The sequence below is a fragment of the Gigantopelta aegis genome, chromosome 4 (assembly GCF_016097555.1).
Source record: "Gigantopelta aegis isolate Gae_Host chromosome 4, Gae_host_genome, whole genome shotgun sequence".
NCBI lineage: Eukaryota > Metazoa > Mollusca > Gastropoda > Neomphalida > Peltospiridae > Gigantopelta > Gigantopelta aegis.
Window position 1 is genome coordinate 21,126,198 of NC_054702.1, and position 23,885 is coordinate 21,150,082.

At 36.2% G+C, this 23,885-nt stretch overlaps 2 protein-coding genes across 2 annotated transcripts; one reads left to right on the top strand and one right to left on the bottom strand.

Moving 5' to 3' along the window:
- The first annotated feature begins 540 nt into the window (after positions 1–540).
- LOC121372099 lies at positions 541–5,040 on the top strand. The gene is made up of 4 exons (XM_041498362.1): positions 541–624; positions 2,751–2,821; positions 3,933–4,114; positions 4,758–5,040. The coding sequence occupies exons 2-4, from the start codon at positions 2,751–2,753 to the stop codon at positions 4,913–4,915; spliced, it is 411 nt and encodes a 136-aa protein (XP_041354296.1). The 5' UTR covers positions 541–624; the 3' UTR covers positions 4,916–5,040.
- A 14,477-nt stretch (positions 5,041–19,517) lies between these two features.
- LOC121369742 (dopamine D2-like receptor) lies at positions 19,518–20,510 on the bottom strand. Its single transcript, XM_041494799.1, has one exon. It carries the CDS (start codon positions 20,508–20,510, stop codon positions 19,518–19,520), a length of 993 nt encoding a protein of 330 aa, XP_041350733.1.
- Positions 20,511–23,885: the final 3,375 nt, after the last annotated feature.

A 23,885-nucleotide genomic window follows, 5' to 3' on the forward strand; every position in this document is an offset into this window, starting at 1 on the left:
GGGTGATTTACCTCGATATCGGTACGGTATTCGATATTGCTAAAAAACCAATACCGATACCGATATGGAGCGGTATTTTTGGTATAGTCGGCTTTAAATGCATGCCTGAGTTTTAGCTCACCCGGTAATTTTATCTGAATAAAATTAAATTCCATCCGATTTCGCGTTCGTCAGATATATTGTTAGTGCTTTTTCAAATTTTTCAAATTTGCTCGATACGGTAAATCAGTATTGACATGATTCCGATACCGAACGGTATATACGGTATACTGCCAAGCTCTAGTAGTTTAGTACCACCCACCCACATACCGCCTGTTTGAATTGAAGTGAACTTTTTTTCTCTATTTTGTATTTTATTTCACGTGACATGTTCCAAATGGTTACAATTCACATCATCCTACACTGGCAAACAACTATCAGTTTCTGAATATGTGCACCTCGATAGGCAGGTGCCATTTTATCATCTCTGTGTTTAACAACAGTGACATTTAATATGCCACAACTAATTGCTTTGTACAGCTGACACTTACAGAAAACAAATAAAAACACGACTGAATGTCCAAATAGAATATTAACGAGATTTTCACTCTATAGAAAATTCACGAGAGTTTCACTCAATACAAGGTGAGTTCCTTCTTTGTTTTAGCATTGATCACAAAATAATTTTTAGACAATCACATGTAGGCTATAGAGAAACAATCTTTATTTTACAGGGCTTCTATAATTTAAATAAAATCCACTAGCCATGGGATCAGTGATTTTTTAAATTTACTAGCCACGATTAAAAATTAACTAGCCTAACTTTACTTTAAGTTAATACAATTTTACTAAATAATAGTAATAATTGGATATTTCACCTAAAGAGGGAAATAGAGCTTGAAAACACTAACATTGGGTGGTGGTGGTGGGTGGCAGGATATTCATATTTACAAAATAAGACATAACTGCAACATTTGACAATTTTTGTTTCCACTAGCCGTCAGGTATGGCAATAGTAGTTATTTACTAGTCCAACATTGAATATCACTAGCCATGGGGGTGGGGCTACCATGATCTAGAAGCCCTGTTATATTATTCCAATCTGTAACACTGTAAGTGATTGGTGCACTTCAAATGATATCTTTTGAGGATTTTCTGTTATTTCTTGTACGTTCATCGGGATATGGACAAAAATCATCCGCAAACTGTGAATCGGAGAAGCCACTGACAAATAAGTTTGCGAATGATTTGTTTTGTTCATACCCAGATGAACGTATTTAAGAAATAACATAGTTTGTAATAATAACACTAAAAGTTCAAATTTTATTTTGAATTATTTTTTTGGTCCTAAATAATAACGCCCAGTAAGGTCTCACTACACAGTTGACTTCCGGGTGAAAGTTCATTAATCACGGTAGAATTTGCATCCGCCATTAATAATATGTGGATCGTCATGCTGAAATATGCAGAAAAAAACAGGATTTCAACACTTCACTATGAAATGGCTGTTGCCCATAGCAACGATTGATGAAAACTAATATTTTTAATGACCTAACTAGATAATTAGCTTCTGTGTATATTCCTTTTATTAGAACTACCAAAAAGGTCATACATTACCATGTGTGGCTGTTTGATGGCCATCTATTGTGTGGATGACCAAGGAGTAACAATGTGATATGAAATTGTATTGGATGGCATGTTGCATATATCTTTTGGTGTATTGATTACAGTTCATAAGTTACACTGGTCTAGTATGGCTTTTCATGATGTAAATGACCCAAATTATCAAAATGACTTCAAACTAAGTTTGACAAAATCTATTTATAGACTTTAAGGTCTCACTACACAGTTCACTTCCGGGTGAGAGTTCATTCATCACGGTCCACTATAGTTCCTAAATGTGGCATGCAGTGATTCACATATTCACTTCTAGGAATTGGGGAAGAATTAAAGCAATTTGTATGTTTAATGGTAAGCCTTTTAGCTGGATTTTGCCCATGCTATTTTGTAATATTGTGCATTGACGTTTTGGGACATGAGTGTATAGCGGAAGAGACAGCCGGAGTGAAACGGTTAATGAACCACCTGTTCGAACCGGTACTACAGCCAAATGCAGTCATATATCAAAACACTGAGAAAGAAATGTTCTCAGTTTTGGAGTGAAAATAAATGCTTATATAATGTGTGTTCGCAATGGTATATGTTGTTAGTGCAAACGAGAACCCGTTCGACTGGCAATCTTCATTTGAAGTTGGGCAATTTAACATGGGTTTCAATGGTAGATGACATCTGTGTAGTGAGACCTAAGACAAAATACCAATAGCGACGACGATATATAAACAAACTCGCGTTGCTACGGCTGGACTAATAAGCTGACGTTATGTTGTAATGAATGTAAAGGGAATCTATTTATTCTGTAATAATAGTTTGTTATAATTGCTTGGTCTAGTTCATGTGACAAAAACTCGGCAATGCTTAGAAAACGAAATAAAAAACGAAATAAAAAACAAAATAGATCGTTTCAGCTATTCTTTATTTCAAATTAATAAAATAGCTGTGTACGCTATTACTTAATGTTGAATTTGTGAATATTATTAATTGCGTAAAACTGAGAGTGAGAGAGAGAGAGAGAGAGAGAGAGAGAGAGAGAGAGAGAGAGAGAGAGAGAGAGAGAGAGAGAGAGAGAGAGAGAGAGAGAGGTATGGGGTAGTTAACAAAATATGTCTTTCCTTTCTCGTCATGGTTTGCTTATGTACACTTATAAATTACAGATGCTGCTTTCATATGTGGCTTTAATGGTGATGTTAGCGATCGCCGTAAATGGCAATGGTCAAAATCAATGGTGAGTCGAATTTTGTTCGTATATTGTGAAATAATTACTTCAGAAATTATATTACACTAAAGTAATGCCAAACGTTTAAATACTCGACTTTATTCATTTAATCAAATTATATAGTTTTGGATAACTCCTATTACATGCGTATTATCCTAAGCAAATTACAAGGAAAAGAAGAACTGCGATATAGTGGACTACATTTTGATTAGAGTAATGCCAGTGTCAGACTAGCAACTGCCAACACAAAGTTGGCCAACTTTCTACTGTCACGGCTTCTGGACAGCTGCTAGTCTGAGCGCTCTTACAACTCGATTCTTGTGGAATAACCCATTAGTTGTTAGTCTGAGCGCACCCGTCGTAAGTCGGGAGTTGGGGGAAAATTACAACACCGACTTTATGCTGGTAGTTGACAGTCTGAGGCTAGCATTACACAGAATGTTACTGTACGCCAAGAACACAGTTATTTAAGCCTAAAAATATGTGTTTCCGGGAATGTACAGAAAACAACTCTCCTCTTTTTTACATATCATTATTTTATTTTAATTAAAAAAACGTAATAATACACCGAAACAGTTTTAGGGTCTGCACATTTTTCTAGAAGGTTCCGGTTGCAGGAATACAATTATCCTAACTGTAATTTGAAACTATCCTGTACCGTTCTATAAACATTTTACAATAAGAGGCGCGGTTGTTCTACGATCTAGGTTGTTTCTCATTCCGACCAGTGCACCACGACTGGTATATCAAAGGTTGTGGTATGTGCTATCCTGCCTGTGAGATGTTGTAAATAAAAGATCCCTTGCTACTAATGGAAAAAATATAGCGGGTTGTATAATACACTACACGAATATATTTTGACAATTTAAGTATTTTGAATCAATAGATCCTTAATTTGTCTATGTTCCCCATGACTTCTATCTTCGAGTTACATAAAAGGTCAGTTACTTAAAATTACAGGGGCAGGGTTGGAGAGGCGGGAGATAACAGTATTATATTTGTCAACTTTGTTCGAATCGAACCAACGATATGTCCGCATTTCAAGAGCAAGTGTTCTTTGAGTAGGAGCTAAATCCATATTAATGGGAACCTAGCTTATTATGTATTTTTTTTCGCATAGGATGGGTCCTCGTTATTACTGGCCTGACTGGGAAAATGAAGAGGAGTGTTCCGTGCTCTGCGGATCAGGTCTCAGACCACAGATTCAGCGTGCGACATGCTACAAACGTTTAACCTGCTACCCCGAGTACATGCCATCGCCTCACAGGAGAAACGTAACGTGTAACACCCAACCGTGCGGAGGTAAGTAGCCTACCTCATCTGTGATCAGTTAAACGTACCCTGACAGTTCAGGTCATTGTAATCCTTGGAAACGACAGAGAGAGAGAGAGAGAGAGAGAGAGAGAGAGAGAGAGAGAGAGAGAGAGAGAGAGAGAGAGAGAGAGAGAGAGAGAGAGAGAGAGAGAGAGAGAGAGAGAGAGAGAGAGAGATGAGAGAGGACAGAGAGAGAGAGAGAGAGAGAGAGAGAGGGAGAGAGAGAGAGAGAGAGAGGAGGAGAGAGAGAGAGAGAGAGAGAGAGAGAGAGAGAGAGAGAGAGAGAGAGAGAGAGAGAGAGAGAGAGAGAGGAGAGAGAGAGAGAGGAGAGAGGTGCAGAGCTATATATATTTATTTATTTAGAGAGAGAGTACTTAGAGCAGAGGCGAGGGTGCAGGCTATATATATTTATTTATTTATTGTACTTACGCATGGCGATCGCACACCGGTCAGTCTGTTTCATTCCGCCTTTTTTCAGCTAGCTATTCAAGATATCATGAATATAAATAACAATTCTTGATATATCGATGTTGCTGCTGACGGCGTTCTCTCTAAGTTGGGACGAGAAGTTATCACTGCAATAGATAACACTAATCGTGCATTATAACATTGGTTTTCTGTTTGTTTTCAGACACCTGCCCGCCTGGAGTGGACCAGTTTTTACCACATCCCACGAACACACATCGCTTCTACCAGTGCGCATTTGAGAGAGCCGTTCTTCATCATTGTCCAGCGCCGCTTGTCTGGGGACAGGACCTTGGAAGATGTGCATGGACATGGGAAGTCTAGTCATAGCCGTGGTGATTAAAGTCATGACTTCCTAGCATCTCACGCATAATATTAAGCAAGTCAATTAACTGCTATTCCATCTTTTGAAACTAATGCTTAACTGAATAAAGATGATGGCACGTAAACTGCTTGATTTTGTTGTAGTAGGTTAAAGGGACATTCCCGAGTTTGCTAAAATATTAAAATATTTCTACAATTAAATATAGTTTCTTGTTTAGAATATCATAGTCTGTATATTCAATGTGTTTCTGGTCGTCTTAATATTTGTAAGAAGCCCAAACTGAATCTTTTTTAGGAAATAAAATTAAATTTAACCTAGTACAAATATTAGAACGACCAGGAACACGTTTAATATACAGCCACTAATGTTTTATGCAGAACAAGTATCTGTTAGTCGATAACATCTTCAAAATTGCAGCAAACTCAGGAATGTCTCTTTAAAGGTGTCTGTTTTGTCTTTCAAGTTTGTTCGCCTTATCTTTAATGGGTTGTTCGAGTTCCCCACGACTAATCACAGATCATGGTATGTGAAGCTGAAATAATTAGATCTGAATGACAAAACCGTGATCAGTGATCAAGACTGTATCTCTGCTCAGTGAACTCTAATGGGGTTTACCGGCCTCGGTGGCGTCGTGGTTAGGCCATCGGTCTACAGGCTGGTAGGTAATGGGTTCGGATCCCAGTCGAGGCATGGGATTTTTAATCCAGATACCGACTCCAAACCCTCAGTGAATGCTCCGCAAGGCTCAATGGGTAGGTGTAAACCGCTTGCACCGACCAGTGATCCATAACTGGTTCAACAAAGGCCATGGTTTGTGCTATCCTGCCTGTGGGAAGCGCAAATAAAAGATCGGAAAGAGTAGCCCATGTAGTGGCGACAGCGGGTTTCCTCTCAAAATCGGTGTGGTCCTTAACCATATGTCTGACGCCATATAACCGTAAATAAAATTTGTTGAGTGCGTCGTTAAATAAAACATTTCTTTCTTTCTTTCTAATGGGGTTTTGGCAAAATAGTGGTTGACTTCACGAATATCTATCTAGTGCCTCGTCTATAGGATGGCAGCCACTCCTGAGGAGATCCTTTACTGGGCCCCTTTCTACAAAGCGATTTTAGCTCTAAGGTCACATTAAATACAAAACTACCTTATACACTTAAGATGATGTTAATACTAAGATCGCTTTAAAAAACGGGGGCCTCGAACTGTACAACCTTCTTGAACCGCTACAAAGAGGACTGCCACTCCCAGACCACTTTACAAAATCGAATCTAGCACAGGACAGAGCTAATTGGAATAAATAAAGCTGTGATGACATGCACTCATGAATCACTGTCGAAACTACTAATCCGAGATTCATTTGCAATAATGATCAAATAACTGTGTTGAAGTGTGTATCTTTATTCCAGTTCAACCTAATTAAGAGAATTTTACTTGTGACCAACGGCATGGCCATGGGAGGTCCAGTAATAATGAATATTTATGTTTAACCGCACGACATTCTATGCGTTGTTTAAGCATTTGACGCATTATATTGAGCAAGACATTTAGCTGATAACCCCTAGTCTAAAACTTGTATAACTGAACACATCTACTGAAACACAAAGTAGATGGTTTTATGTATTTATTAGGCGAGACGTAGCCCAGTGGTAAAGCGCTCGCTTGATGAGCGGTCGGTTTGGGATCGATCCCCGTCACTGGGCCCATACGGGCTATTTCTCGCTCCAGCCAGTGCACCAAGACTGGTACATCAAAGGCCGTGGTATGTGCTGTCCTGTCTATGGGATTGTACATATGAAAGATCCCTTGCTGCTAGTCGAAAAGAATAGCCCATGAAGTGGCGACAGCAGGTTTCCGTCCTCAGTATCTGTGTAGTCCTTAACCATATGTCCGACGCCATATAACCGTAACTACAATGTGTTGAGTGCATCAGTAAACAAAACATTCCCTTCCTTCCTTATGTATTTATATTTCCGTTGTGATTATGCTTTGGTTTACGAGTTTATTCCACTAAGATACAATCGAAATGATGATATCAAATTTAGAATCGGGCATGGTATGGTATGGCATACATACAGATAATATAATAAAAGTTAATTAATATTCTATTAATTGTAAATAAAGAGATATTCTTAAAATATGTCTAGCCATAGCTCGGCGACTTGTTATAAAATACACTATAGTGTCTATTATACCGAAAGGTTAAGTAAAAGGTAATTCCATTATTAGTCAAGATTTGCATCCAGAGTTTATATCCAAAACGCGTAACTGTACGAGTAATATATATTTCTAGTTGAGTCAGTCACCCCCACGTGGTGGCATGTCGCAGGTGCCATTCCTGTATTCAGTATCCAGAGGCGGATCTAGGTGGGGGGGGGGGGGATTTTGCGATAGTTATAATTTCATTATATTTTAATTTTCATTTTTTTTTACGATCCCCATCCAAACCTCCCTCAAAGTTCTCTTGGCATTCCACCTCAAGTTACTGAGGCCCCCCCCCCCCCCCCCAAATGGATTTTCTGGAGCCGCCACAGGTATCAGAAACAGAGTGACCGATATTATCTACACATTTCGAGCACTCCGCCATAGAACAGTGAACTGTGGCCAGTTGCCGTCTTAAACCGCTTAGACCAAGAAAAGGACGGGCTCCTGTTACAATATGTACCTAATATCTTTCAATTCATTATTTTTTTTACATCTAAAATATCAAAATTAATGGATGGTTCACTTTATATTTAATTTATATTTAAAGGAAGCATAATAAATTGTTTTACCTCGAAGTTTTAAAAGAAGAGTTTTCAGAAATAGTTGACCACTACCTTTAAACAGTATTTCAGCAGGAGTGTCTTTAAGAATACTACTTTTATATCCAGCAAGGGCATATATGCTAGTAATTTTTAATAGAAGTGATTTTATAATTTATTTTTAATTTAATTTTTAAAGTCTTATTTTTTGTTTAGTACCATTCAATAACGTGATTATGTTTGTTTTATAAACTTTTAACTTTATATTTCATTTTAATATTTTTCGTTTATCCGATGGAATCTCAACCACAGGATCATATTTTGATATAAAAAAATCGTATCTGCACAAGACAGAGTCGAAATGACGTTAGGCAAAGTCGTGATTGTGCTTCCATGATCCATTATCCTCATGAGGAGTGCCACTCTACTAGGAAATACGAAAGAGGATGTTTCATCATTCTTGCACCATCTATAATAGGACTGCCACTACTTAGAAAGCTTAGAAAACACAAACGTGCACATAATAGAGCTCAATGGACTATATACAGCTGTGATGACATGCACCCATGAATCACTGTAAACACAGTGATGATATCAGGTGTTCGCGAAAGTTAAGCATATCCTGCCCCACCGGTGACATCCGTCGTGAGTAATGCCACCACAGTTGTCAAGTCTGTTACTTTATGTTATTGTATAACTATTTTGTTATTGATATTTATGTAATATCTTTCGTTTATGCAATCGAAAACAGGTAATGTCATCGTATAATTAAGCAATATTTCAGTAGAACGCGTGGGGAATGTACTTGTCCACGAACTTTAAAAAAAAACTTTCGATCAAAATTTGCGTTTATTTACTGACAGTTAAATTAAAGTTATTTGGTAATACGTGAAAACGTACTTGACAAAGCGATTTGTTCTAATAAACAACAATACAAAAAGATGAATCGAAGTTAAAGTCAACGATAGGACATCGTGTCACCATTATTTGGCTTCGAACACAATCAGTTTTATATATGTTTATCGTCATTACATTTCATATTGTAACCATTTCGTTTTCTCAACACGTGCCACTAATTGACCGGTGTTGGAATAGATAGCAATACAATCTTCTTAATGTGACTATCCGGGTCCGGCTACCCCTTTCGATCGTAGACTTCAAAAATCAAATTACCAAATAGAAGTTAACGACACCACTAGAGCACATTGATTTATTTATCATCGCCTATTCGATGTCAAACACATGATCATTTTGACAGTCATAGAGAGGAAACCCGCTACATTTGTTTTCATTAGTAGCAAGGGATCTTTTATATGCACCATCCCATAGGCAGGACAGCACATACCACGGCATTTCATATACCAGTCGTGGTGCACTAGCTGGGACGAGAAATAACCTAATGGGCCCACCGACAGGGATCGATCCTAGACCAACCACACATCAAGCGAGCGCTTTACCACTGGGCTACGTCCCGCCCCGATAAATTACCAAAGAGAAACGAAGAGTTAAACTTCCTAACTAGCAACTAAATTATTACATAAGTCAGTCTGTTTCACAATGTTTATTTAGATATTACAGCTCTGGTCGAAATTTAAATACAGTTACAAAGCTAATAGATTAAATAATTCAATAAGGTTTATAATTATTGACACTGAGAGGTCCATTATATTTGCTAGTTATCAACACTTTCCAACACCCCGCCGTCATTCAATGAAACAATAAGAATCCCAATCACAGAATTACTTATCTATGTATGCTTAGAGACTGAATTTCAATCGCACTCACGAATACCTTTTCTAAATATTTCTTTCTACTCGTGAAACAGTATGATTCCCAAACACAGAATGCTTATAACTAAGTAGAAATAATGTTTCCGTTGCTCGACATTTCTCCCTGAAAGAATAATAATGAACTTGTAAACATATTTTAGAATCCTCTCAATTGTCAATGCAAAATAAGGCTAACAATATTATTAGGTTTTACGGTAACGCAAAACATGACGGTGACATTTTTGTCCACTACATAAAATACAAATGTACCATTTAACCAGTAAGTTACATACTAAATTAATATCTTACAGTTGCCGGTTCTCATATAATAAGTCTAAGATCAATTAGGAAGAGAGCCATTCCAAAAACATATACAATGTAAACACAATATATATATATTTTTTTTAAGTTCAAGTTCCTTTTATTGCCTTAAGTTTTACAACTCATCAGCATCATACAAACAATATAGCATATATTATACAGATATGTACACAATAATGTACAGGATAATGGTGGAGAGTGATTTAACATTATAGACATATATAATACAAAGTATCACAGTACTGCTGACTTATATCACAAAAAGATATAGGTCGTTATTACATAAGAGAAAATGTTAAATACTTGAGGTGCTACCGGGATACACATGTATGATGCACTACATTGTACATCACTATTAGCATTACGTCTTTATTCCACTAGTTCATTTCTTACCTTATTTGCCCGTTGTAAATATTTCCCAAGGTTATTAAGATCTTTATTATTGTCAGTTCTTAAAAGTTGTATAAGCTTGAAAACACTTGGACGTTTATAATAATATTGTTTTATAAATTGTGTTCTTATATCATTGTATCTTGGACATTGTAGAATGAAATGGTACTCATCTTCTACTTCATTTGTATTACATACTGTACATAATCTTTCTGATCTTTCAATGTTTCTGTATCTACCAAATTCTATATTTAATTTATGGGCGCAGAGTCTAAATTTTGTAATTTCTTTCAATTGTGTAACGTCCAACGGTTTTGTAAGATAACTTTGCAATTTAAATTCAGTTAATAAATATTTATACAAATTACCTTTTGACGTTGCTGTTATTCTATTGTAAGATTGTTGCTTGAACACATCACACAATCTTTGCTTAATTACACTGTAAGTATTATTATCAACTTCCGTTAGACTCCATATATAATTTAAACCAAGTGCATTTAGTTCCTGTTTAACATCCATTAACCAATTGTTATCAAGCTGATCCATTTCCTCATATATAGCCATTAATATGCAGTTATTAGTATTACGTAGTTTGATCCAGTATTTAAAAATTCTTAGTTTTCTAATAATATACAATGGAAATCTTCCTAATTCACTATATACAAAATCATTACATGTCCCTTTCCGTACACCCAGTAACTTTTTACAAAATTGTAAATGAATCTTTTCAACGTCTTGGCCAGGGTGGAAACCCCATACTTCCGATCCATAACTAAGAACACTGTTGACATAGGTATCAAATACAGATAGCATTGTTTCAATATTAAAATAATTATTTTTACATACGTTATGAATTGAGAATAAAGCTTTACGACCTTGTTCCGCTGCTCTTTTTTGTGTCCTACTAAATTTTCCATTATAATAAAATAAAATACCAAGGTAATTAAATTCATTGACAACCTCTAGTTGACAACCATTATAAAACCACTTCTCATTATCTCGAAGTTTGCCTCCATTTCTAAAAACAATAATTTGGGTCTTAGTTGTATTTACTGTTAAATCCCATTTACTTGTATAATTAGATATTGAATGAAGCATTTTTTGCAATCCTTCGGGTGTTTCAGCTAGAAGCCCCATATCATCGGCATACATTATTAGAAATATATTTAACATTTGTATATCAACATATGGACAATTATCTGATAGTAGGTGCATTTCGCAATCGTTAACATACATAGAAAATAATATTGGTGACAAAACCTCACCCTGAAATAAACCGTTCTTGCACATAAAAAAATCAGAAAGTTCATTATTGTATTTTACACAACATTTAACATCATTATATAAAGACCGTATAATAGCTAACATTCTTCCTTCGATACCTTGTTGAATTAGTTTGAACCACAAGTTTTGTCTGTTAATAAAATCAAAAGCTTTTTTGTAATCTACAAAGCAACAATATAAACGTGTTCGATTCTTTAGTGTTCTATGTATTAAATGTTGTAAGATAAAAATAGCATCTATAGTAGACATTTGGTTTCTGAATCCTAGTTGGGCGTCAGTAATGATATCATTATCTAAGTCGTAATCTAGCAATCTTTTGTTTAAAATAGAAGTAAACAGTTTACCCAAACAACTGACTAATGTAATGCCCCTGTAATTGTCAGTATCATTTGTATTTCCTTTTTTAAAAACAGGAACAATACAACCAACTGACCAAGACTGAGGATAGTGACCAGATTTAAAAACATTATTAAACAATAAAAGTAGACCACATCTACCACATTCGGTTGGAAATACAGAAGTAGTGTATTCGTATTACAAATGCTTGCTGCGTGCACGGAAATGCACCCATTGGTAAAAAAAATAATGACCAAGTATAAAAAAGTTTAAACGATGATTTGACATTCCTTCGTGAAAAATAACGAAGATAAACGACTTCACTCATTTTCACTTAACCATAGCCGAAGATTGCCGAAGGTTTGACTTGCTATAGCGTATTTTAACGTAAACAATTTTAGATTAATTACCATTCCAAACGGTTCCCTCAAATTCAATATAACATTTAATAACTTCTAACAACTCTCACAACTTACAAAACTTGTTATTAATTGTAAGTTCCAAATAAAAACATTACAAAAATACAACACTTTTAATAATGGAAGAAGTTAAATGATCTTTTCAGCATCTTTTCCGAGATAACACTGATTAAAAGGACTGTGAATTAAAATGCTAATTAGGTGATAAAAGACGTTGGTTTCAGAAATGCTGAATAGAATCAAGAAACAAAACAAAATCAGAAAAGGAACAGCAAACGCATCGGATTATGCAGGTGAAATAATACCGGAAATATACAGATTTATTACAATAGCCATTTATGATAGGATCAAATGTTTAAATTACATCCCCAATTGTTTTTATACGGTCAGCAACCTTAATAATTAGATCTGCTTAACTTGTAATGAAGGTAATACCGGCCTCGATGTCGTCGTGGTTAAGCCATCGGCCATAAGGCTGGCAGGTACAGGGTTCGCAGCCCGGTACCGGCTCCCACCAAGAGTGAGTTTTAACGACCCAATGGGTATGTGTAAGACCACAACACCCTCTTCTCTCTCACTAACCACTAACCCATTGTCCTGATGTGTGTGCCCAGGGCAGCGTGCTTGAACCTTAATTGTCATTCGGTATTTTCACTCTACAGTTCCGACAGTTATAGAAATGTCATTTCCGTATTTCCACTCTACAGTTCCGACAGTTCTAACATAGAAATGTCATTTCCGTATTTTCACTCTACAGTTCCGACAGTTATAGAAATGTAATTTCGGTATTTTCACTCTACAGTTCCGACAGTTATAGCAATGTCATTTCGGTATTTTCACTCAACAGTTCCGACAGTCATAACATAGAAATGTCATTTCGGTATTTTCACTCTACAGTTCCGACAATTCTAACATAGAAATGTCATTTCGGTATTTTCACTCAACAGTTCCGACAGTCATACCAATGAAATGTCATTTCGGTATTTTCACTCTACAGTTCCGACAGTTATAGAAATGTCATTTCGGTATTTTCACTCAACAGTTCCGACAGTTATAACATAGAAATGTCATTTCGGTATTTTCACTCTACAGTTCCGACAGTTCTAACATAGAAATGTCATTTCGGTATTTTCACTCAACAGTTCCGACAGTTCTAACATAGAAATGTCATTTCGGTATTTTCACTCTACAGTTCCGACAGTTATAGAAATGTAATTTCGGTATTTTCACTCTACAGTTCCGACAGTTATAGCAATGTCATTTCGGTATTTTCACTCAACAGTTCCGACAGTCATAACATAGAAATGTCATTTCGGTATTTTCACTCTACAGTTCCGACAATTCTAACATAGAAATGTCATTTCGGTATTTTCACTCAACAGTTCCGACAGTCATACCAATGAAATGTCATTTCGGTATTTTCACTCTACAGTTCCGACAGTTATAGAAATGTCATTTCGGTATTTTCACTCAACAGTTCCGACAGTTATAACATAGAAATGTCATTTCGGTATTTTCACTCTACAGTTCCGACAGTTCTAACATAGAAATGTCATTTCGGTATTTTCACTCAACAGTTCCGACAGTTCTAACATAGAAATGTCATTTCGGTATTTTCACTCTACAGTTCCGACTGTTATAGAAATGTCATTTCGGTATTTTCACTCAACAGTTCCGACAGTTCTAACATAGAAATGTCATTTCGGTATTTTCACTCTACAGTTCCGACTGTTATAGAAATGTCATTTCGGTATTTTCACTCTACAGTTCCGACAGTTATAACATAGAAATGTCATTTCGGTATTTTCACTCTACAGTTCCGACAGTTATAACATAGAAATGTCATTTCAGTATTTTCACTCTACAGTTCCGACAGTTCTAACATAGAAATGTCATTTCGGTATTTTCACTCTACAGTTCCGACAGTTATAGCAATGTCATTTCGGTATTTTCACTCTACAGTTCCGACAGTTCTAACATAGAAATGTCATTTCGGTATTTTCACTCTACAGTTCCGACAGTTATAACATAGAAATGTCATTCGGTATTTTCACTCTACAGTTCCGACAGTTTTGACATAGAAATGTCATTTCGGTATTTTCACTCTACAGTTCCGACAGTTATAACATAGAAATGTCATTTCGGTATTTTCACTCTACAGTTCCGACAGTTATAACATAGAAATGTCATTCGGTATTTTCACTCTACAGTTCCGACAGTTTTGACATAGAAATGTCATTTCGGTATTTTCACTCTACAGTTCCGACAGTTATAACATAGAAATGTCATTTCGGTATTTTCACTCTACAGTTCCGACAGTTCTAACATAGAAATGTCATTTCGGTATTTTCACTCTACAGTTCCGACAATTCTAACATAGAAATGTCATTTCGGTATTTTCACTCTACAGTTCCGACAATTCTAACATAGAAATGTCATTTCGGTATTTTCACTCAACAGTTCCGACAGTCATAACATAGAAATGTCATTTCGGTATTTTCACTCTACAGTTCCGACAGTTATAGAAATGTCATTTCGGTATTTTCACTCTACATTTCCGACAGTTATAGCAATGTCATTTCGGTATTTTCACTCTACAGTTCCGACAGTTCTAACATAGAAATGTAATTTCGGTATTTTCACTCTACAGTTCCGACAGTTATAACATAGAAATGTCATTTCGGTATTTTCACTCTACAGTTTCGACAGTTCTAACATAGAAATGTCATTTCGGTATTTTCACTCTACAGTTCCGACAATTCTAACATAGAAATGTCATTTCGGTATTTTCACTCAACAGTTCCGACAGTCATAACATAGAAATGTCATTTCGGTATTTTCACTCTACAGTTCCGACAATTCTAACATAGAAATGTCATTTCGGTATTTTCACTCAACAGTTCCGACAGTCATAACAATGAAATGTCATTTCGGTATTTTCACTCTACAGTTCCGACAGTTATAGAAATGTCATTTCGGTATTTTCACTCAACAGTTCCGACAGTTATAACATAGAAATGTCATTTCGGTATTTTCACTCTACAGTTCCGACAGTTCTAACATAGAAATGTCATTTCGGTATTTTCACTCAACAGTTCCGACAGTTCTAACATAGAAATGTCATTTCGGTATTTTCACTCTACAGTTCCGACTGTTATAGAAATGTCATTTCGGTATTTTCACTCTACAGTTCCGACAGTTATAACATAGAAATGTCATTTCGGTATTTTCACTCTACAGTTCCGACAATTCTAACATAGAAATGTCATTTCGGTATTTTCACTCAACAGTTCCGACAGTCATAACATAGAAATGTCATTTCGGTATTTTCACTCTACTCTACAGTTCCGACAATTCTAACATAGAAATGTCATTTCGGTATTTTCACTCAACAGTTCCGACAGTCATAACAATGAAATGTCATTTCGGTATTTTCACTCTACAGTTCCGACAGTTATAGAAATGTCATTTCGGTATTTTCACTCAACAGTTCCGACAGTTATAACATAGAAATGTCATTTCGGTATTTTCACTCTACAGTTCCGACAGTTCTAACATAGAAATGTCATTTCGGTATTTTCACTCAACAGTTCCGACAGTTCTAACATAGAAATGTCTTTTCGGTATTTTCACTCTACAGTTCCGACTGTTATAGAAATGTCATTTCGGTATTTTCACTCTACAGTTTCGACAGTTATAACATAGAAATGTCATTTCGGTATTTTCACTCTACAGTTCCGACAGTTATAACATAGAAATGTCATTTCAGTATTTTCACTCTACAGTTCCGACAGTTCTAACATAGAAATGTCATTTCGGTATTTTCACTCTACAGTTCCGACAGTTATGTCATTTCGGTATTTTCACTCTACAGTTCCGACAGTTATCACATAGAAATGTCATTTCGGTATTTTCACTCTACAGTTCCGACAGTTCTAACATAGAAATGTCATTTCGGTATTTTCACTCTACAGTTCTGACAGTTATAGAAATGTCATTTCGGTATTTTCACTCTACAGTTCCGACAGTTATAGAAATGTCATTTCGGTATTTTCACTCTTAACTAAATTACAGTAAATATATGACTTTCACCGAATATCACTTTTATGGTTTCTGTAGATCTATGTTTTTCATATCTATGTATATAATCAAGTAAATTATTTATTAATAATGATTAGCAGTAGTAGATTAATAATAATAATAATAATAATAATAATAATAATAATAATAATAATAATAATAATACAAACAATATTTAAAGAATTAACTAAAGGACTGAGTGATAAATAATTTTTGAAATAATAATACAAGAAAATACAAAGTATGATTTAATAAGAGCTAAAGTCGAATGCTCAATATACATTATACACAGATTAATGCAATAATGGAAATAATAATACAAGAAAATACAAAGTATGATTTAATAAGAGCTAAAGTCGAATGCTCAGTATACATTATACACAGGTTAATGCAATAATGGAAATAATAATACAAGAAAATACAAAGTATGATTTAATAAGAGCTAAAGTCGAATGCTCAATATACATTATACACAGGTTAATGCAATAATGGAAATAATAATACAAGAAAATACAAAGTATGATTTAATAAGAGCTAAAGTCGAATGCTCAATATACATTATACACAGGTTAATGCAATAATGGAAATAATAATACAAGAAAATACAAAGTATAATTTAATAAGAGCTAAAGTCGAATGCTCAATATACATTATACACAGGTTAATGCAATAATGGAAATAATAATACAAGAAAATACAAAGTATGATTTAATAAGAGCTAAAGTCGAATGCTCAGTATACATTATACACAGGGTAATGCAATAATGGAAATAATAATACAAGAAAATACAAAGTATGATTTAATAAGAGCTAAAGTCGAATGCTCAATATACATTATACACAGATTAATGCAATAATGGAAATAATAATACAAGAAAATACAAAGTATGATTTAATAAGAGCTAAAGTCGAATGCTCAATATACATTATACACAGGGTAATGCAATAATGGAAATGATGTAAACAAAACGACTGAAACGTACTAAAACGAAAAAAAAAAAATGTTTTGTTTTTAACACAAGCAGCGAAAACGCTAAAGTAAACAATGGAAAGTAAGACAGAATTTAATTTGTTTTAAAATAATAATTCACATAAACAATGGAAAGTAATAAACATATATATTTAAAATAATAACAATAGAAGCAAATAAAATATGCACATCAATAAGTACTAATGTAACATGTTGAGCTTACACTATGCACGGTGGCGGATCCAGAAAATCCATTTGGGAGGGGGGGGGGGGCAGTGATATGGGGTGAAATGCCAAGGGAACTTTGGGGGAGATTTAGAGGGGGATCGTAAAAAAATAAAAAAATAATATATAATAAAATTATAACTATAAAAAAATTTAGGGAAGGGGGCGGGCCCCTGCCCCCCAAGATCCGCCTGTGATTAAAATATAATAAAATAAAATAATAAATTAATAAATAAATAAAATAAATAAATCACACCATAAATTAAGTGGTCCTGTAAACGAGAAAAGAACTATGACAGATATCCTGTATTTTATAGAGTTGTATACCAACAGCAGCCACAAGCAACGCGTATCCATGCAGGTGCATCACACACTGGGGAAATACATATCTATTTGTCGTGTGCTTTGACTTGCCTGCATCCATATAAACATTAAAAAACAAAACAAAAAACAACAACAAAAAAACATCCACCCAACAAAAAACCCCACACAAATCATACACAATATAATTTTATATAAATATAGTACCTTAGTTCAAATATTGTATACACAGGTAGGCTAGGACACCATATTAACGTGCCTAAATCCAATTAAGGTTCAGACACAACCCATTCTGCCAAAACACCCTTTGTGACATAGCAAAAATATTCCATTATTCGTTTGAAGTCATAGGCTTTTTCTCGTTCCAACCAGTGCACCATAACTGGCCAAAGGCCGTGATATTGGATTTCCTGTCTGTGGGAAAGTGCATATAAAAGGTTCGTTGCTGCTAATGGAAAAAATGTAGTCAGAATTATCAAATATTTGTCATCCAACAGCCGATGATTAATTAATTAATGTGCTTTAGTGGTATCGTTAAACAAAAACAAACTTACTTTTCATACAAAGCTCTATGCTAAAAGGAATGACTTCAGCTTTCCAAGTCAATTTTCCATTCATGTCGAGCAATATTCCTTCTGCCCCAGCGTTTAGTGTCTACATCTCGCAAATTCTGAGATACCTTAGAGCATATGCTGATTTTAAAGACCGACATATCGTTCTGGTTGAGAACTTCTGAAAGCGTTCAAATCTTTTTTATGGTAGACACTAGAGCTGTAACGACACGGGAGGTTGTGATACGATACGTATCTCGATACTTAACTTTTCATATCAATCATCAATAATTAAACTGTTTAGTTCAAATTTATGAAACATGATAACCTAAATGCTCGGAAATTCCACCAACTGAACGGCGAAATTATGTTTCCCTTGCTCTACTATGCATGCTCGTAAGTTCGTAAATGTCTTCTTCAATTGTTTTACCAAATTTTATTAAGACATTGCATCGCGATACAGATGTCCTGATTCGATAAATCGTATCGTGGCCTTCGTATCGCGATACGATACTGTATCGCCGTATCGTTACAGCTCTAGTAGACACTCGAGAGGCCATTTCACTATATGACGCATCACTGACTAAACTGATGTCTGATGCGGTACCCTAGTAAGACTTTAAATGATTTTTTTTTTTTTTGTGGGGAAGAAAAACCTGTACATTTCAAATGTGGACTTGGTAGCTGTAAGCTGTGTCCATGTCGGGTGCCACCGGTGGGACAGGTTATGCTCCACTTTCGTGAACACCTGACATCATCATGTGCATCATTTCAGGTAACTTGTACGTCTTAGAACAATGCAATTTTGATTCTGCTTATTTCATTGAATGGTATGTGTCACTGAACAGATTAGTTTTATATATTGTATGATGTTAGAGGGGGTTTATATCATAAATGTTTCCAATATTTTGTCATATTTGGTAGAGCAAGAGCATACTGGGTACATTGAGAAACCGTTGTGTCATAACTTTTTATTATCAGTATTTTGAATTTCTTTAATAGGAAAGTAAGCTGCAGCTAAAAAGCATGCAGACTGTGGTAAAGGTAAACGTCACCTGTCTGTTCATCAGTGCATTTGCCAAGAAGGTTTTCAGCAGGCAAGTTGGCTGGGAAAACGGCTCTTAGGAGCCTTTGGATTGGAGCTATGTGAGCCAGAACCATGCCCGAATTCTGGAAAGTCGGTTCCAGAATCATCCCTACATACCGTCCATGTCTTCGAGTCGCCCCCCCTTACAGCGCATAATATTTTTAAAGGCCATTTTAAGCTGCTGGTTGAAGATGTAATACAAGAAAGGATTCACCATAGAGTTAACGTAAGCCATCCAGGCGGTCACGATCTTTGCTACTATCGGCAGCTTGTAATCCATAAACGCGTCCATCGTTATAACAGTAAAATATGGCAACCAAAAGATACTGAAGCAGCCAACGATGATGGCCGGAGTCTTGGCGGCCTTGACTGTTTTATTGATCCTCTGGCTGTTGTAATATTCCGCCGTTGTGACAGTGGTGGCGTGTATGGCCTGGGCGTGGTGTCTAGCCGTCTGGAAGATCCTCCAGTAACACAGGATCATCAAAGCCGAAGGTGTCCAGAATGTCCCGACGGTGACCACAATGGTTGTTGAGGTGTTCATGAAAAGCGGACACGCCGATTCGGTCACACACGCCGCCAGGTCTTCTATCCCGATGATGTGGAACTCCGTGAACAGTATGGCTGGCCACAGTACAATGGGAAAGACCCAGCAGAGTGTCAGGATGAGAGCCGTCATCCAGTTGCGTATCTTCATGTGGAGAAAAGGTTGACACACGGCCAGGTAGCGTTCCAGCGCCAGTGTGTACAGATTGCACATGTACGCCATGCAGAATATGCCATCGAAAGCGTTCACTACCAGACAGAACCACTTTCCCAGATCCCAGCCGCCGTTCCACTCTTCGTACAGACGAAAAGGCATCACCAAAACTGCCACGCCGATATCCGCACAGGCCACCGATACGATGAAGGCATTGGTGCGTTTTTGCAAAGCGCGGAATTTTGCAACTGCAGCAATGACCATCGAGTTTCCGATGACAGTGATGAGAGAAAATATCACCATAAACATACAGTAAGCTGATTTATTAGCAGGCGACTTGGGTGGCGGCGGAGGCGGCAAGTCAGCAAATATGATATCACAGTTGAGGGAAATATTGTCCATGTTGAATATTTGTCCCTGAAATAAAAATAAAATATTGTTATTAAATAATAGTAATATTGATTAAAAATTAAATAAGGAAAGTTAAAGTTCAGAACATGGCATTCCACTTTCATTAAATGACTTAAATGAACTATATTTCTGTTAACTGTGTGTGTGTGTGTGTGTGTGTGTGTGTGTGTGTGTGTGTGTTATTAAAAACCTTATAAGCTGTATGACTTAAAGCAATAAAGAACTTGAATAAAGAACGAAATGTCGTCACATCAATTAGTCGCCATATCAATAAATCTTTGCCCAATCATGCACAACGGTTGCCTTGTATGATTGCTCATATGATGTAGCCGGGTTTTGTTTGTTGTATGTGTGTGTGGGGGAGGGGGGAGGGGGGAGAGAGGGGGGTCCTAACCTCCATTTCCAGTGTATTTTGTATATCCTTAAAAATAGCTGAAATTCCATATCCGACAAATGTTCCACCAAACGAAATCGATATTTCGGGTTAAGATTGACGGGTATTGCAGGGAGTAACCATCGAGTCGTGTAAAAGGCACTTATAGCATTGATTGACCACCGTGCCAATTAAATCGTGGCAAAATATCGGACCATATTATTGTAGTTTTTGGCAATAAAATGGACAGTCGCTATAGACAACGCTATATATTCTTTGAGTTTAGCTCTAACAGGTAATAAAAATCGTGCAGAATTGCAAAGCAGATGCTTTGTGAATGTTGTCATCCTTCATTATGTCTTCCATACTCTGCTAATATTTAAACGGGAGAAGCCAGATTTGAACCATTAGAATATGCAATAATTCAAAATACTTAACTGAACACAAACAGAAGCATTGTGCATTACTTTGTGCCCAACTCTTTTCACAGAAATTGTGGAATGATAGTCCAAAGGCGTGTGACGGAGGTACATGCAGAATTAGTTCAAAGCCAGTGTCATCAACATATCAACATATTGTCAAAATACTGTGAATTGTTAGTACTCACATACTTAAAGCCGCACACCCTAGTTCCATCCAGCGAAAATAAATTATAATTTGGTTAATCTACAAACCTGTAACACACTTAGATCACGTTTTTATCAAATGGAGTGAAAAAGCAGGTTTTATATCAATAAATACCATGGGAATCCCCATGTCCCAATTGCTTGAAATAATTTTGAAAGTTAGTATTCTGATGTCACCGGTAGATGTCGCTCGAAGCACAACAATGCCTACGTCACGACAAATTTCACAGACTTGGGGTGCGTTCGTTTCACCTCTCCTGGACATGTTCGAACTGTTCTGTCCTGGTTGTATCCCCTCTCCAGATATCGTAAGACTTAGCAAAATTATTGGTTTTAAGGGTTTGTAACGTTTTGTATTGAGACACTTACTTGTCTGAACTTTATTGTTACTGAAAATGTTCACGAACTGTGAAGAAAAATCTCACAAATGAACAACAACAAATCGGATGTTGATTGCGCGAACCGTGCACGAGAAAACAAACCGAACCAAAATGATAACGGTCACGTGATATACCAACGACTGTCACATTGAAATGGAAATATCCCCTCTAAAAATAGATTGGACCTCACTTGCTTAACGGTTTTTTCTCGACAACACGTCTTGTGCAAAAATGCAAAAAATGCATTTCGTGGTTTTACAAACATCAGGATTACCAAAAAGCACTTCAGGTGAATGGAAATGTGTATTCTAAATAATAAAATGTAAGTAAAGTGCAATTTTATTTGTGAAAAATGGGGTTTAATAGCGAAAAACAACGCCGTAATGGTTAACAAATAAAGGTAACTAGGGTGTGTCCCTTTAATTCCTATTTCTACATCAGGAGAAAATATCACTGCATATTAAAAATTTAATAAAGTAATTGGACCTAACTAATACATGGTAAATAGTGTGACGGACGTACATAAAATATGTGACGGATGTACATGTCCGATTTGAATGAATGAATTTTAACATAAGATCAACACTGGTCTACCCAAAACCCCATAATTAGATTTTAATGATGAAATAGAATAATAATTGAGAAAAAAAAAGAATAACGAAGGTAAAGTTGTTTTTTAAAAAACCCCACCTTTGATTAATAATTAATTATCGGCATTTGGATATCAAACATTTGATAATTCTAACGGAATCTTCAGAGGATATTTGTCACATTTTACCATGCACTTCACACAGACATGACAGCACATGCCATGACTTTTAATATACATCCGATAGTGAAGAATTGGTTGGAATGGGAAAAATAAGGATCCACGGGGGGAGGGGGAGGTGTATTCCAGTTCTGTGACTTCAGAACATCTGCCGAGCGCTCAATTAGATCCCTGTTTTCACCTGTACATTTGTCTATATTTTTTTTATCTGTTTTCTTTAATCCTGTTTTCTTTACAAACACCCCCCCCCCCCCCCCCCCCCCCAGCAATCTTGGGCAAAATTTGCAAAAGCCGGCTTTTGTCTTACTTGCATGTAACTCCACACATTTACAATGCTTAAAAATCTGCATTTAAGAAAAACTGAATTTCTATGACTATCCGATCTGCCAGTGCTTGAGGCCTAGGGCCTGAGTGGGACCATGGTGGGACCAGAGTGAGGAGTTAGAAAACCTAACGGGAATATGCACCTGGTTCCGTGAATATTTAACTGCCTACCTTTATCACTAGTAATCATTGGCTATATTTATAACATCCTCACCCCACCCTCAGTTTAATATATTGTAGACTATTTTCGGGACAGTCTGAAATTTGGAAATAACGTTTTAAGGTCTGGACATTGTCATCCGATATATCTTATAAACGTTTCGATGAGCCAATACCTTCTTAGAGTTTATTACGAATTCTTTCATTGGGAGTGTTTAGAATGTTTTTAACTATATAATGTATGTTAACAGAAATTTCACATTATAATTCCCTACTCTCCAGGCCCACCTCAAGATTTTATATAATAGGATAAACTTATTATAGCCTTATAGTAACAGTCATAACTTCATTATAGGGCATGCAAAAATATATTATGTCCCAATCAAGACAATAAAGATATGTATCTCTTAAACTGGAGTGGGATTTAGCTCCTTCGGTTGAGTGCTCGCTTGAGGTGTTTGCGTCGTAGGATGAAGCACCTCGATAATTGTTTTTTCTCGTTCCAACCAGTGCACCACAACTGGTCAAAAGCCATGGTATGTGTATTCTTCTCTATGGGAAAGTGCATATAAAAGATCCCTTATTGCATTAGGAAAAATGTAGCGGGTTTCCTCTGATGACTACGTGTCAGAATTACCAAAAGTTTGGCATCCAGTAGCCGATGATGAATTAATCAATGTGCTCCTGTGGTGTCGTTAAAGAAAACAAACTTTAACTCTTAACTAAATTGTTCAG